At 43.5% G+C, this 14,258-nt stretch overlaps 1 protein-coding gene across 1 annotated transcript in view; it reads left to right on the plus strand.

Annotated features, from left to right (window-relative positions):
• The window catches only part of LOC144682964 (nectin-3-like), a 303,215-nt gene that overhangs the window by 272,842 nt on the left and 16,115 nt on the right, over positions 1–14,258 (plus strand). The window contains exon 5 of the mRNA XM_078545896.1: positions 5,282–5,433. Coding sequence (XP_078402022.1) covers positions 5,282–5,433 — 152 coding nt within the window. The remainder of the gene's footprint in view (positions 1–5,281; positions 5,434–14,258) is intronic.

The following is a 14,258-nucleotide window of genomic DNA, read 5'->3' on the forward strand; positions in this document are numbered from 1 at the left end:
TCAATGAAGTACTTTTGAAATGGATTTACCGTTGTAATAGGGTTAGAGGAACAAGGAATTCAGGAAAGAAGGAATCAGTGATTAGCAGTGAGCTCCATAGAGGAAGAGGGGGAGCTGGAAGGGTGGGAGGCGAGGAGCTGAACAGTCTCACATCCTGTGGGAGAGACTGAGCTTCAGAAGGTAAGATTCAATGGTTAAGGATAGTGTTGCTGGGGAGAGATTCTGTAAAATTCCCAAATAGCCAGCTGGCCTGTGATGGGAGAGGTGGGGCTGAGCTGGATGAAAGTGCTGGAGCCCACGGAGTGTTTGTTTGACAGCCTTGGATTTGAACAAGCCTTGGGTATGGTCCGATTTCACGGCTGTCACTGGCCTTAAGTCCAATGACCCAAAAAGACTCTCAGCAATTAAGGCCACAAACACAGTGGGCACGGCCTGTTGTGGCCAGATAAGCGTGCACTGTCTGGGATGAAGGTGATCAATAGATTTAGTCTCAATAAGCATGTATTGCTTTTTGACAGGCAGGTTTGCAAAGCATATTGGGTTGTTAATCTAATCTATGGAACATCGCCAGTGAATATCTATCTGCTTGGAATAAAAACAAAGTACTGGAATGTGAAGAGGCAAACAGTGTGTCCGTTTTTGGTTGTGACCTTTCGTATTTTTGGCATTGACTGTGCCACGTGTACCAGCCGGAAACCAGTAGGTTGCGGAACTATTTAGGTTTGGGCTTCTCAAACTGTGTTAAAAACCATGTATACTACATCGAACGGATAACCCTCATCAACCCTCCCTGTTACCTCATAAAGAACTTCCAATAAACTTAGTCAGACATGACCTTCCCTTAAGAAAATTCATGCTGACTTGTCCTTGATTAAACCATGCCTTTCTAAATGACAACGATACTGTGTCTCAGAAATTTTTTTCAATAATTTGCCTATCACCGAGGTTAATCTAATTGCTCAAGTTATCCATTCCTCTTGTTCTAAACAACAGTATGTTAGCAGTCCTTCGGCACCATGCCTATAGCCTTAGAGGAGTGGAAATTGATGGTCACAGCCTGTTATTTCTTCCTTGCTTCTCAGAAGCCTGGGGTACATTTCATCCAGGTCTGATGAATTTATCCATTTTCAAGTATGCAAAACACCTTAATTCCTTCCTCACTATGTTTACTTCATTAAGCATTTCACAGTCCTCCTTAACTACCATAGATCGCAGCATTTACGACAACCCCATCTCTTAGCACCAAAAATCATGCTTTTTCTATACTCGCCTTATAAATCAATTCTCCTTTTTAGCTACAAAATGCAATACTCCCATAACAGTCGGCCTCAATTTTTCAACCCCACAATGTAGGTTTACTTAACTTATGCTGCAGGTTGACAATATGGGCTGTACACGGGGGGTTTAAGACCCCCCCCCCCCCCCCCCACTGGAGCAGACCGCACATGCCATGGTGAGTGACAAACGTAAATGGGTTCTCAACAAAAAGAATGAAGTACAAAGTTATAACGTTTGCTAACTCATCAAATAACTGTGCTGCAGTGAGGGAATTCAATGTTGTTGAAAAACTGGTGCGAGAATGGAAGAAGAAATCCGCCCTGATGAAGATGCCCGAGATCAAATGTGTCATGAGAACAGGGACCAGCCACTGCCCTGCTGTTGAGAAATGTGTATCAGAACGGGTTCTCAAAAATCATTGGACCGTCAATTTCCAATCCTCTACGAAACACAATAAATGCGATGCGCACTTAAATGGCCCAAATCAAACCCTGAGTCTGGCAAAGATTGCAGCACAACAGCTAGTTAATGTAGCCGCTTTCAGTCTGATGCAACGACTGAAGACCAAGATTGCTCAGAGACTACCAAGGGACCTCAATGCCAAAATTATCAGTTTCCAGCTGTTCTTCATCAGATATGGGCAAAACGCAGTACCCATTAAGTCACATCAACAACGTAGATGAAGTGCCCGTGAAGTTCAGTATACCCAGCAGCCAAATTGTAGACTGGAAAGGTTTGAAAACCGTTCTAGTGAAATTGAGAAGACAAGATTCACGGTGGTACTAGCCTGCATGGCCGACTGAACAAAATGAAATCTTATGGTAATTTTCAAAAGTAAAACCATTCCGAAAATCAAGTTCCCTGCAGGAGATTTTGTGCATGCCCATGACAAAACTAGGATAAAGAAAAAGGAAAGCATGTGTCAGATACTAAGAGCTCAAAACTGTAAAAAGCCTAGAAGAGTATGTAAAGTACAGGATTAAATTAAAAAGGAAAGCAAAAAGAGGACATGATTTTACTTGCTAATGTTTTTCTCAAGGACGGAGTGAAGTTATAGATTGATAATGTGTGGAACAGGTGTTCTGGTGGCCCACATAAAAAATGCAGCTTATTAGTATTGGCCATGTTCAGATCCCATATGAGGAGATCCAAGAGGTGCCAGCGAAGAAATAACACCCACATTGCAATTATACTGGGAGTCTAACATCAGTAGTTCAACCTTTGGATGTGTGCCTCAACAAGCCATTCGAGGATCACATTTGTACTGAATGAAAGAAAGAGATGGATGGTAGATGGAGCAATAACCTTCACAAAGAGTGGGAATATGCACACTGCCCACTTGATGTTTTGTGTGGTTTCATTGTCAAATTGTGTGATACTAATAGTGCACAAAATGTAATCAGATCGTTCAGAAAATGTGGAATATCTAATTCAGTGGATGGGGAGGAAGATGATTTGTTGTGATGGGATGATTCTGAAATCAAAAGTGCCAAATCTGATCCAGAGTGGGATCCTTAGGACGATGCCATAGCCAAAGTGACTCAGAATGAATTCTATTAACTCTTTGCGTCACATGCCGAAGGCAATGAATTTGATGGTTTAAAATGCTTTGATGTGGTTAAAGGTATAACTATGCAATTAGTTTCTATTCATTTAATAAACCATGCCACATTAATTTGCATCACTGGTGTAATGCTTTTTTTTTTCACATTTCAAAACAGCAATCACCCATACCCCCACCGGAGGTTCACATTGTATACTTGTGTATAAGTTGACCGGCCTTTTTTAAAAGGATTTTTGGAGACTTCAGTGGTCAGCTTAAACGTTGCGTCCCGTGGTAGATTGGTCTTCCTTTTTTTTGTGAAAACAGATGCAGAGTATTAATTCTGAAACCTTGCCACATCTTGCACTTCCTCACACACTGCCATTTTGGTCTGTAATCGGCCCTGCATTTTCCTTCGGTATCCCCTTGCTCTTTATGTATTTACAAAATATCTTAGCATTTTCCTTGATTTTACTTGCTAATATTTTTCCATGTACTCTCTTTGTTTCCCTTTTTAATTTCATCCCTGCACTTCCTATGCTTCTAGGATTTCTGTAGTGTTGAGTTCTTGGTTAAAAACAAAAATTGCTGGAAAAACTCAGCAAGCCTGACAGCATGTGTGGAGAGAAAGACAGAGTTTTGAGTCCATATGACTCTTCTTCAGAACTGAAGCTCTTGGTGTCTGACACAAGCTTTCTCTTTTTCCTATCGTACAGTGTTGCCCTCTTGAAATTAGCAGAGACTAGATTTGGGAGTCCCACACTTTTTTGTTCATGGGAACGTATTTGTTCTGAGCTTTGAATCCTTCAGTGCCTCCGTAGTGCCCAGTAAAGGCAGGTCATGTTCATAACTTTTAAAATATGAACTTTACTCAGTGTGGAATCTTTTGAAAATGAATTTCCTTTTAAAAAGGACAATATATTCTGCCAAAGCTGGCCGCCAAAGGTCATCTGACCTGATCTGTGAATTCAGACATTGCCACCTTGTGTCTCGGACAAAATAATACATTCCAGACATTCCAACCACCCATATCGTGAGGCTATCCAAAAAACATTCCTGAATTGAATGGGTCTTTCTAAAACAAAGACAGTGATTGTGTCAAACCCTTTATCCCCTTTGGAATGAATGTCTTCAAACATTGAGCCAGGTTGTGGCTAATCAACTGAAGACCACCACCATATATGGAAAAGGAACTGAAATTGCGAGGAGTCCCATGGTAAGGCAGCCATGTTTGTTCTTTTGTAATCTTTTAAGTGCTACCTGCAGGAAGACACGGCAGTAGTAAAGGACATGTAACATCTATGCTTTAAGAACCAGAGACTGTAACATCTCAAGGTCTCTAAGCCTGTGCCTGTTCGGGTCCATCAATACAACAAACTGACCTGGCAACGAGATTACAAGCAACAAACTTCTTGATATGCAGAAAGACCATCTGTTTGGAAGAATCCTGAAAACCACTTTGGCACGGGACTCCAGCTAACCTAAACTGCGCTTCAGGAGTGAAGACCTCTTTTTCATCAGGCCTGTAGCACATATTTTCCAGTACAGGGCAATCACATGAAGAACGAACAATTTCTTTTGTTATCATGTGCAAAAATACACTATCCTCTTCAACTGTACTTTCCTTGACTGTGTTTGTGTGTGACTACTTCGGGGTGTGTGTGTAAATAAACAATCCTCTGTATTTAAACCCACAAAATGTTTGCTGCTGGATCTTCAAATTGTCCACATACACAGTTTAAGAAACACACACATCTTCATCTTAAAAGCTTTCTGATTGCGGACAGTAGCGAAGGGAGATTTCAGTAGTTCTCTCCGTCCATTTCAGCAGTTTCAGCATCCGTCACGCTTCCTATTGCCCTGGCGCTAATTTACCTTCAAATCGCTGTTTCAAGTCCACTTTTGCCAAGTCACGGCTCAGCTTAGTAAATTGGTCTTTCCCAATTTCAAACTTTTACTTGTTCTATCTTTATTATTTTCTGTAACTATTTGTGCTCTAACAGAATTATGCTTACTACCATTAAAGTACTCTCCAACTGATGCCACTTCCACCTGCCCAGCTTCATTTCCTAAAACTCGATCCAGAACTGTCCTTCCCTTGTTGGGCTTGCTACGCACGGGCTAGAAAAATTCTTCTGTATGCATTTTAAGAATTCTCTGCTTTCTCTACCTTTTGCACTGACTTTCAGTAAAGGGTCCTTAAGGCAAGTTCGGTTCAGTGGGCAGGAGAAAGGGAGGGAACTGTAGATGCAACTGAACACATTTCCCCATCTTTTGTAGGCCATTGTTCATCTTTAGAGTGTTACGTGAAACTGGCAGGAACTTACTTGTGTAGTATAGTGTTGTTATCATGTTTAAGCTGAAGATCAGTTAGCTCTTTCTGAGATGGCTTGTTGAAAGATTTATAATTTTGATGTTTTTGAAAAGTATATATGCCCAATTATCTTTTTAATTGCCTAGATCGGAGGGACAGTTACCGGAGGATTTGCAGATTGAAAACGATACTCTAACTTTCAACAGACCACTCAATCACAACGATTCTGGCACCTATATCTGTGATGTAGTGAACATTCACGGACGTAGAAAAAAGCAAAAGATTGTTCAGATAAGAGGTAAGCTTTTATGATATCTATGTAGTTTGACGAACTTAACAACTGGTTGATCATTGAAATATTTTCACATCACAAACAAATCTTAATTTTTATAAACATATGTTACAGACAGGAGGGTGTTTAATTTAGAACAGCCCTGATTTCTCCACTCACTACATGTTCGTAAACAAAGGCATTTTTGATTTTTGGCTTTTATAAGTGGTGACAATATATTCCTCCACTCTTTGGTTTGGAGTGATCCAATCCTCTATTAATAACCCCACAGCAAACTTGAGATAAGGTCACATAAGAGGGTTGGTTTTGTATTCATACAATAAAAGAGGGATAAGGGTAGGAAGAGGTTGTGGGCAGAGACCACAATAAAAATAAGAGTTATGGTTTAACGTGAGTTCAGAGTCCAGAATCAAAATACAATGAGGAATTATTTTGCAGAGCTCGGCTGGCTGAAGGCCATTGGTGTAAGATTCTCTTTTCCGGTTGTATTGATGTCCCAAGATGAAGTAGGCACACCGAGATTGAATCAGTTCCATAGGTGATAGTACAATATCTTTCCCGTTGAGCCAGGTTAGATGGGGGCCAGTTGTCCAACCTAGCCAGAGCCTGCTTCTGTATGGCCTGCCCATCAGATGTTAAACAGCAGACTGAAGACAGAACCCGAAAGCTGTATAATTAAAGCAATTCAAACAGCTCAAGTCTCGGTCATGTGACAGGGTGGTTTCAGGTAACAAGGCCTCTTGATAAAACCCAATGTGTTTTGAGCAGGTAACTGTAGAACCATTAGCACAACACTGGAGATATATATAATATATATACACACACATACTTTTTCATATTCAGGCTTTATCACTTGTAGCAGGGCTTCCCAAACTTTGGGGGTCATGAGATGAGATTTTGGGGTTACAAATTCTAGAGGACCAATGGCTGCTGTGCAGCTTGGACTGCTTTCTGACAGCTGTATGATCTTTAAATCCATATTTATTTGTTGGTGGGAGTGGCCTAATGGACTGCTTTCTAAGGTCTGATTGCTGCTGCAAAAAAAGACCTATGAATGGGTAGCTGTCTCTTTTTTGGTGAAACCCTGCATTTTCATCAGCTGTCCCCACAAAGGAGAGGGGATAAGGAGGAGGAGATAGGAATTTGAAGAAGGGGGAGATGGGGTGTGGAGGAGAGGGAGTTCGGGTGCACACAACTCCTTTTTCCTTCCCAATCAGCAACTGAAGCCTCCCTACCTCTCTCACCACCACCACCCCACAACCCCCAGCTCAACAACTATTTCCCTCTGCAAATTCTTGCCCCGGGGGTTGCACAAATCTGAGGCATTAGAATGGGCTCACACCAGGAAAAAGTTTGGGAAGCACTGACTTATAGAATTCTAAAAAAAAACTAAGAAATTTGATGCAATTGCTTCTAAATGGATTGTTTTTAAGTTCAAATTGTATAGTTTAGAAGGAAATTTTAAGACATAAGTGTACATTTTACTGTATATATGCTGTTCAATAAGGCAAGCAACATATAAGGTCAGCATTCTGCTTTCATTCTAAAATGAAGGGCATTGCGTTAATTGGAGACTGATGCTATAGAGACTGAGGTTGAATTCTTGCTGGTTGTACTTTTTGTGCTGTCATGTAACTTACTCAACCTCCATTTTATATTCGTAGCATAGAAATGCCTTTATGTACAAATGGTCAGACCAACACCAGATGTGATTGCAGTCCATTCTGTGAATGCTCCCATGCTTGCCAAGCTTGTGTTAATATGATGTTTGAGAGATTTTGTCTTTGTTCCAAGAATTAGAATGTGCTACTCACAAAACCTTTCCTTATCCTCGCACAGCTAAACAAGATATTAATGGAACGAATGAACTCCCTGCCCACAACCAGTGCTACTTAGAGGTCATGAACAATTTATAAGTTAGTTGCTGGATTATTTCTTCTGGCCACTGGTGCAATTGCACACATTTTTGGAGCTTTCCTACAGTTGTCTAAAATTTTAGTCATCTACAGAGTGTGATCTGGCTAGGGCTGAAATTTTTTTTTTATTGATTTAAAAATTCCAAATGACCAATCAAGTGCTGAAGCAAGTTGGCTCCATGCATGGGTGACCTGGTAGAGCTTCCTTTTGCAATTGAGCATGACAGGGGTCTTACAGCGCTGGAACAACTGCTAGAAGAGGGAGAAGGGCTCTCATCAGCAGGCCTTGCATGACTACAGGACTTCCCAATCCGTTTTACTGTCAGTGAAGTACTTTTGAAGTACAGCCACTGTATGAATGTGGGAAACACAGCCGCCAATTTGCGCACCGCAAACTTCCACAAATAGGAATGTGATGACCAAATTATGTCTTTTTGTTGATTGTGGTATAAGTATTGGCCTGGACACCAGGCATAACTCTCCATCTCGTCTACAAAAGTGTGTCATGGGATCTTTTTATGCTCACCAGTGAGGGCAGTGCTACCAACTGAGACACAGCTGACAAACTGAATCAATTCTCATACCTAAACTTCAACAATGACCAGTTCTTGAGACACCTTCACTTCATTAAAGAAATTGTGACTGAAATTTGTCAACAATTGCAACTGCGACATCTAGGCAGGGCAAGCTCCACATTGCCTGTGGTTCTCAAGGTGACTGTGGCCCTTAACTTTTATGTCTGGCTCGCTCAAGGCTGTTGCTGGAAAAATAGGCAAATCTCCTGGTTTACTTTACCTGTTGCATTAGGAAGGTAATTCTCCATTCAAACAGCTGCATTCATTCCCCCTTGCCAAAGATAAGCAGGAAGAGAGAGCACAGGGGATTGCATGGAATGCAGATTCCCTCATGGTGCAAGATTTCATTGACTGTGCATCCCATGTCAACTCTTGTTGTTTTTATCAACTGAAAGGGATTCTACAGCAGCTGAATGTCTGTTACCCTTGCAGTAGTCATGGTTCCTTCATTCTCTGGCAACCCTCTGTACAAGAGTTATTTAACCTACCATGGCAAGTCAAAGAATGGCCACTGGGTGACAGTATTCATCCACTGATGATATGACTCCTGACTCTGGCCACCAACCTGTGCACAATTTCACAGCACTTATAATGGGAACCATGCTGCCACAAGGAGCATTATACAGCACACCATCGGCATCCCCAAGCAACACTGCTGCCTGGACTGTCCAGAAGGAACTCTTTGATACCCACTCAGCTGAGTACCAAAATTTGTGGTAGTATGCTCCATGAGCTGGCCATTATGAGCAAAGAACCCTTGTCACCATCTATCAAGAAACTGAGAGCAGAAGCACGAGGCCTACAAGGAGATGCTGCAGGAAGTGGAAGGGACACTGCAATCTAGACGGTCCCTTTTTCCCCTATGTGATGAGATAATAAAATACAATGCCAGTAACCTCAACCACACTCTAACATTCATCCTCACGTCATTCTCTTTCCAACAACACACGCATAAAAGTAACCAGAAAATGTGCATTCCAATCCAAATTTATAAATTCAATCATGGCATAACGCATAGAAAATTAAAATAATCACCCTTGTGCATTCCTCAGTGTCTGTCTTCTCTGCCTTTGCCTCTCCTGGAGTTCCTATGTGGTTCTCCCTGAGCAGCTGCATCATGGATGATGAAAGGCTGCTGGCCTTCTATTGAAGGCACTGTAGATGGCCTTGGTGAGTATCACTGAGCAGCTTTGGGTCTAGAAATTCCATCTTCAAGCTGCATCATCTGGGCTTGGGATGCAACAGTCTGGGCTGGCCAGCTGATCGGACAGTACTGGAGATCGGCAGGGCTGGGAGCAGTAATGCTTTCATCCTGAGTGAGGACAGCAAGTTTGCACTCCATGAAGCCATAACCACTCTCCCAGAGGAGCCCCTCAGCAGTCCCATTGATCTGTTGGTGAACAGATTGGTGTACTATGAGGCCCTGGAAATCCCTTTGAACAGTGGTATCCACACCAACCAGGGCAGTGATTTGGGCTTCCACTGCAGCACTTATATCTTTAATGGAATTTGCTTATGCTGCAGTGGCAGCTGTGACTTTAATGGGTGTCATAGTTGTGCCGATGGAGGAGACTACCAGTCCCATGTTTGGAAAGTTGAGCTCTTAGGTCTGCATAAGCCATGTGCCAAGTTGGCACTGCACTCCTGTATGCGCATTAGCATTTGTGTGCAGGCTGTTTGACAGCTTTCCAGTGCACCAAATATTTGGTTGTCTGCACCCATCAGCCATATTCTGGAGCATCAAAATGCACATCTGACCCCTCTGCAGCAGAACTTAGTGTGCACTCACCCTTCCAATATGCAGCCTCACCCTCCTAAGAGCCATCTTGTGCTATAATTCCCTCCACCCTGGCTCTGGTATCTCACTGCATTCTTCCATGTCCAGAACACTGCCTTCTTATGCCCCGACCTCTCATGAAAAATTAATTTATACCTTCATTGCTTTGAAGATTCATTTCTTGTCACCTTCACTTTTCACAAATCTTCACACAAAGTCCCGCACCTTCCTGTGTGTACCCCCTGCATAATAACTATGACTAGATTTCATTTCATTGTTTATAAAGTACTTTGGTGCATCCTGAGGTCGTGAAAGCAAGTTCTTTTTCTCTTTGTAAACCACACTCCAAGATGCTTCTGTTTATTACCTAATCTCTCCATGGGCCTACTCAGCTTACTTGAGCAACCTTCTCAAACTGTGGGTCATTCCAAACGTACTCTGACTCAACATTGCTGTTTGCTTCCTTCTTCACATCTTAATTTTAAAAATAAATTCACAGGATGTGGGTGTTGCTGGCTAGGCCAGCATTTATTGCCCACCCCTAATTGCCCTTGAGAAGGTGGCGATGAGCTGCTGCCTTGAACTGCTGCAGTTCATGTGGTGTGCTTACATCCACAGTACTGTTAGGGAGGGAGCTCCAGGATTTTGATCCAGCGACAGTGAAGGAACGGCGATATATTTCCAAGTCAGCGTGGTGAGTGGCTTAGAGGGGAACTTGTAGGTGGTGGTGTTCCCATGCGTCTGTTGCCCTGGGCCTTCTAGATGGTAGTGGCTGTGGGCTTGGAAGGTACTGTCTCAGGAGTCTTGGTGAATTGCTGCACTGCATCTTGTAGATGGCACACACTGCTGCAACCGTGCGCCTGGGTGGAGGGAGTGAATATTTGTGGATGGGGTGCCAATCAAGCTTTGTTCTGAGTAGTTTCAAGCTTCTTGAGTTGTTGGAGCTGCGGTCATCCAGGCAAGTGGAGAGTATTCCATCACACTCCTGACTTGTGCCTTGTGATGACGGCCAGGAAGTGAGTTACTTGCTGCAGGATTCCTAGCCTCTGGACCGGCTCTTGTAGCCACTGTTTTTATATGGCTCGTCCAATTCACTTCCTGGTCAATGGTAACCCCCAGAATGTTGACAGTGGGGGGTTCCGCAACAGTAATGCAATTGAATATCAAGGGGCGATGGTTAGATTCTCTCTTGTTGGAGATGGTCATTGCCCAGCACTTGTGTGGCGCAGATGTTACTTACCACTTGTCAGCCCAAGCCTGGATATTGTTCAGGTCTTGCTGCATTTGGACATGGACTGCTTCAGCATCTGAGGAGTTGTGAATGGTGCTGAACATTGTACAATCATCAACGAACATCCCCACTTCTGACCTTATGATGGAAAGACGGTCATTAATGAAGCAGCTGAAGGTGGTTGGGCCCCAAGACACTACCCTGGAGAACTCCTGCAGTGATGTCCAGGAACTGATATGATTGACCTCCAACAACCACAGCCATCTTCCTTTGTGCTAAGCATGACTCCAACCAGCGGATAGTTTTCCCCCTGATTCCCATTGACACCAGCTCCTTGACGCCACACTTGGTCAAATGCTAGGGCAGTCACCCTCACCTCACATCTACAGTTCAGCTCTTTTGTCCATGTTTGAACCATGGCTGTAATGAGACCAGGAGCTGAGTGACCCTGGCAGAACTCAAACTGAGCATCAGTGAGCAGGTTACTGCTAAGCAAGTGCCGCTTGAAAGCATTTTTGATGATCCCTTCTATTACTTCACTGATGATCAAGAGTAGTCTGATGGGGTGGTAATCGGCTGAGTTGAATTTGTCCTCCTTTTTGTGTATAGGACATATCTGGGTAATTTTCCACATAGCCTGGTAGATGCCAATGTTGTAGCTGTACTGGAACAGCTTGGCTAGGGACGTAGCAAGTTCTGGGGCACAAATCTTCAGTACTATTGCCAGAATATTGTCGGGGCCCATAGCCTTTGCAGTATCCAGTGTCTTCAGCCGTTTCTTGATATCCTGTGGAATAAAACAAATTGGCCGAAGACTGGCATTTGTGATGCTGGGGACCTCCGGAGGAGGCCAAGATGGACCATCCATTCAGCACTTCTGGCTGAAGATAGTTGCAAATGATTCAGCCTTATCTTTTGCACTGATGTGCTAGGCTCACCCATCATTGAGGATCAGGATATGTATTTAATTGTCCACCACCATTAGGATGTGGCAGGGACTGCAGAGCTACGGTCTGATCAGTTGGTTGTGGAATCGTATAGCTTTGTATATTACTGGCTGCATATGCTATTTGGCACTCGAGTAGTCCTACATTGTAGCTTCACCAGGCTGACACCTCATTTTTAGGTATACCTGGTGCTGCTCCTGGCATGCCCTCCTGCACTGTACCATTACCACCAAGCCAGGGGATCAACCCTGGTTCACTGAAGAGTAGGGTATATGCTGGGCCATGCGGTTACCCGTTGTGGTTGAGTGCAGTTCTGCTGCTGCTGTTGGCCCACAGCGCCTCATGGTTGTCCAGTCTTGAGTTGCTAGATCTGTTTGTAAGCTATCCCACTTTGCATGGTGGTAGTGCCACACAACAGGATGGAGGGTATCGCCAATGTGAAGACGGGACTTTGTCTCTGCAAGATCTGTTCGGTGGTCACCCCTACCGATACTGTCATGGACAGATGCATCTGCAGCAGGCAGGTTGGTAAGGATGAGGTCAAATATGTTTTTCCCCCTTGTTGGTTCCCTCACCGCCTGCCGCAGACCCAGTCTAGCAGCCATGTCCTTTAGGACTTGGTCAGCTCGCTCTGTAATGGTGCTACCGAGCCACTCTGTCGGTGATAGATATTGAAGTCCCCCACCCTGAGTACGTTCTGCACCCTTGCCACCCTCAGTGCTTCCTCCAAGTGGTGTTCAGCATGGAGAAGCACTGATTCATCAGCTGAGGGTGGGTGCTGTATGTGGTAATCAGCAGGAGGTTTCCTTGCCCATGTTTGACCTGATGCCATGAGACTTCATGGGATCCAGAGTCAATGTTGAGGACTCCCAGGGCAACTGACTGTATACCACTGTGCCGCCACCTCTGCTGGATCTGTCCTGCTGGTGGGACAGAACGTACCCAGAGATGGTGATGGTGGTGTCTGGGACATTATCTGTAAGGTATGAGTCCATGAGCCTGACTGTGTCAGGCTGTTGCTTGATTAATCTATGAGACAGCTCTCCCAATTTTGGCATAAGCCCCCAGATGTTTGGTACTTAGCCTCCTGCCCTCTAGGGTTGTTTCCTGAAGTCACTTTGCCTTACTACCTTCAAAAGCCACCACCCCATCCATCTCCCCAGTCTTTTCAAGCATCGCTTTCCTGCTGAATGTCTGCCTTTTTACCTTGTAAAATTATCTGAGAGGTTATTTGAAGTGAGGAACATTTTGTGAAATCAGTGCTCAAACTATTTCCTTTCACCCCACCATCAAAGGCCCCAAACACTCCTTTCAGGTGAAACAGTGCTTCACTTGCACCTCTTTTAATTTGATCTACTGTATTCACTGCTCCCAATGCGGTCTCCTCTACATTAGGGAGACTAAACACAGACTGGGTGACTGCTTTGCGGAACACCTTTTCTCAGTCCGCAAGCATGACTCAGACCTTCCTGTCACTCGCCATTTCAACATACCATCCTGCTCTCGTGCCCACATGTCCGCCTTTGGCCTGCTGCAATGCTCCAGCGAAGCCCAACGCAAAGTGGAGGAACAGCACCTCATCTTCCGATTAGGCACTTTACAGCCTTCCAAACTTAATATTGAGTTCAACAACTTCAGACTGTGAACTCGCCTCCATCTCTAGTGTTTTTTCAATCCAATTTTTTATTTTATTTTTAGTTTTTATTCTTATTTATTTTCATTTTTAAGTTTTATTTATTATTTTTATTTATTTATTCATATATTTTTAAAATTCTTTCTCCTAGCCACTACTACCCCCCACCTCTCCCCCACCCCCACAAGGCTATCTGTCACTTGTTTCTATGTTGTGCTTTCACAGAATGCTCACCTTTGTTCTGCTATCAACACGTTCTGCCACTATCAGCACCTTCTTTAGTCCTTACCACTACCATTAACACTCCCTTTGTCTTGTGTCCATGACATCTTTGTCAATCTCTCCTTAGCTCCCACCTATCCCTAACCTTCTATCTTGCTTCACCTGCTCCACTCCCTCTTAAACAATATAAAATCCACCACATTTCTACTCTTTTTAGCTCTGAAGAAGTCATAGGGACTCAAAATATTAAATCTGTTTCTCTCTCTCCAGATGCTGCCAGACCTGCTGAGCTTTTCTAGCATTTTCTGTTTTTATGTCAGATTTCCAGCATCTGCAGTATTTTATTTTCATCAAGTTGAGTAGCCTACATTCATTAGTTCTACCTCCATTGTCTCCTGCTCATAACCTGGCTTGGGCAGGTGTTTGGTTTCAGGATTGGTATAGTGTCATTGATCATTCTCAATGATCTGACTGGAGTGACATATATTTATTTTCTTTTGCATTATTTCAGTATTTTTGGAAAAGTCAAG

Source organism: Cetorhinus maximus, chromosome 7, assembly GCF_964194155.1.
Source record: "Cetorhinus maximus chromosome 7, sCetMax3.hap1.1, whole genome shotgun sequence".
Lineage (NCBI taxonomy): Eukaryota > Metazoa > Chordata > Chondrichthyes > Lamniformes > Cetorhinidae > Cetorhinus > Cetorhinus maximus.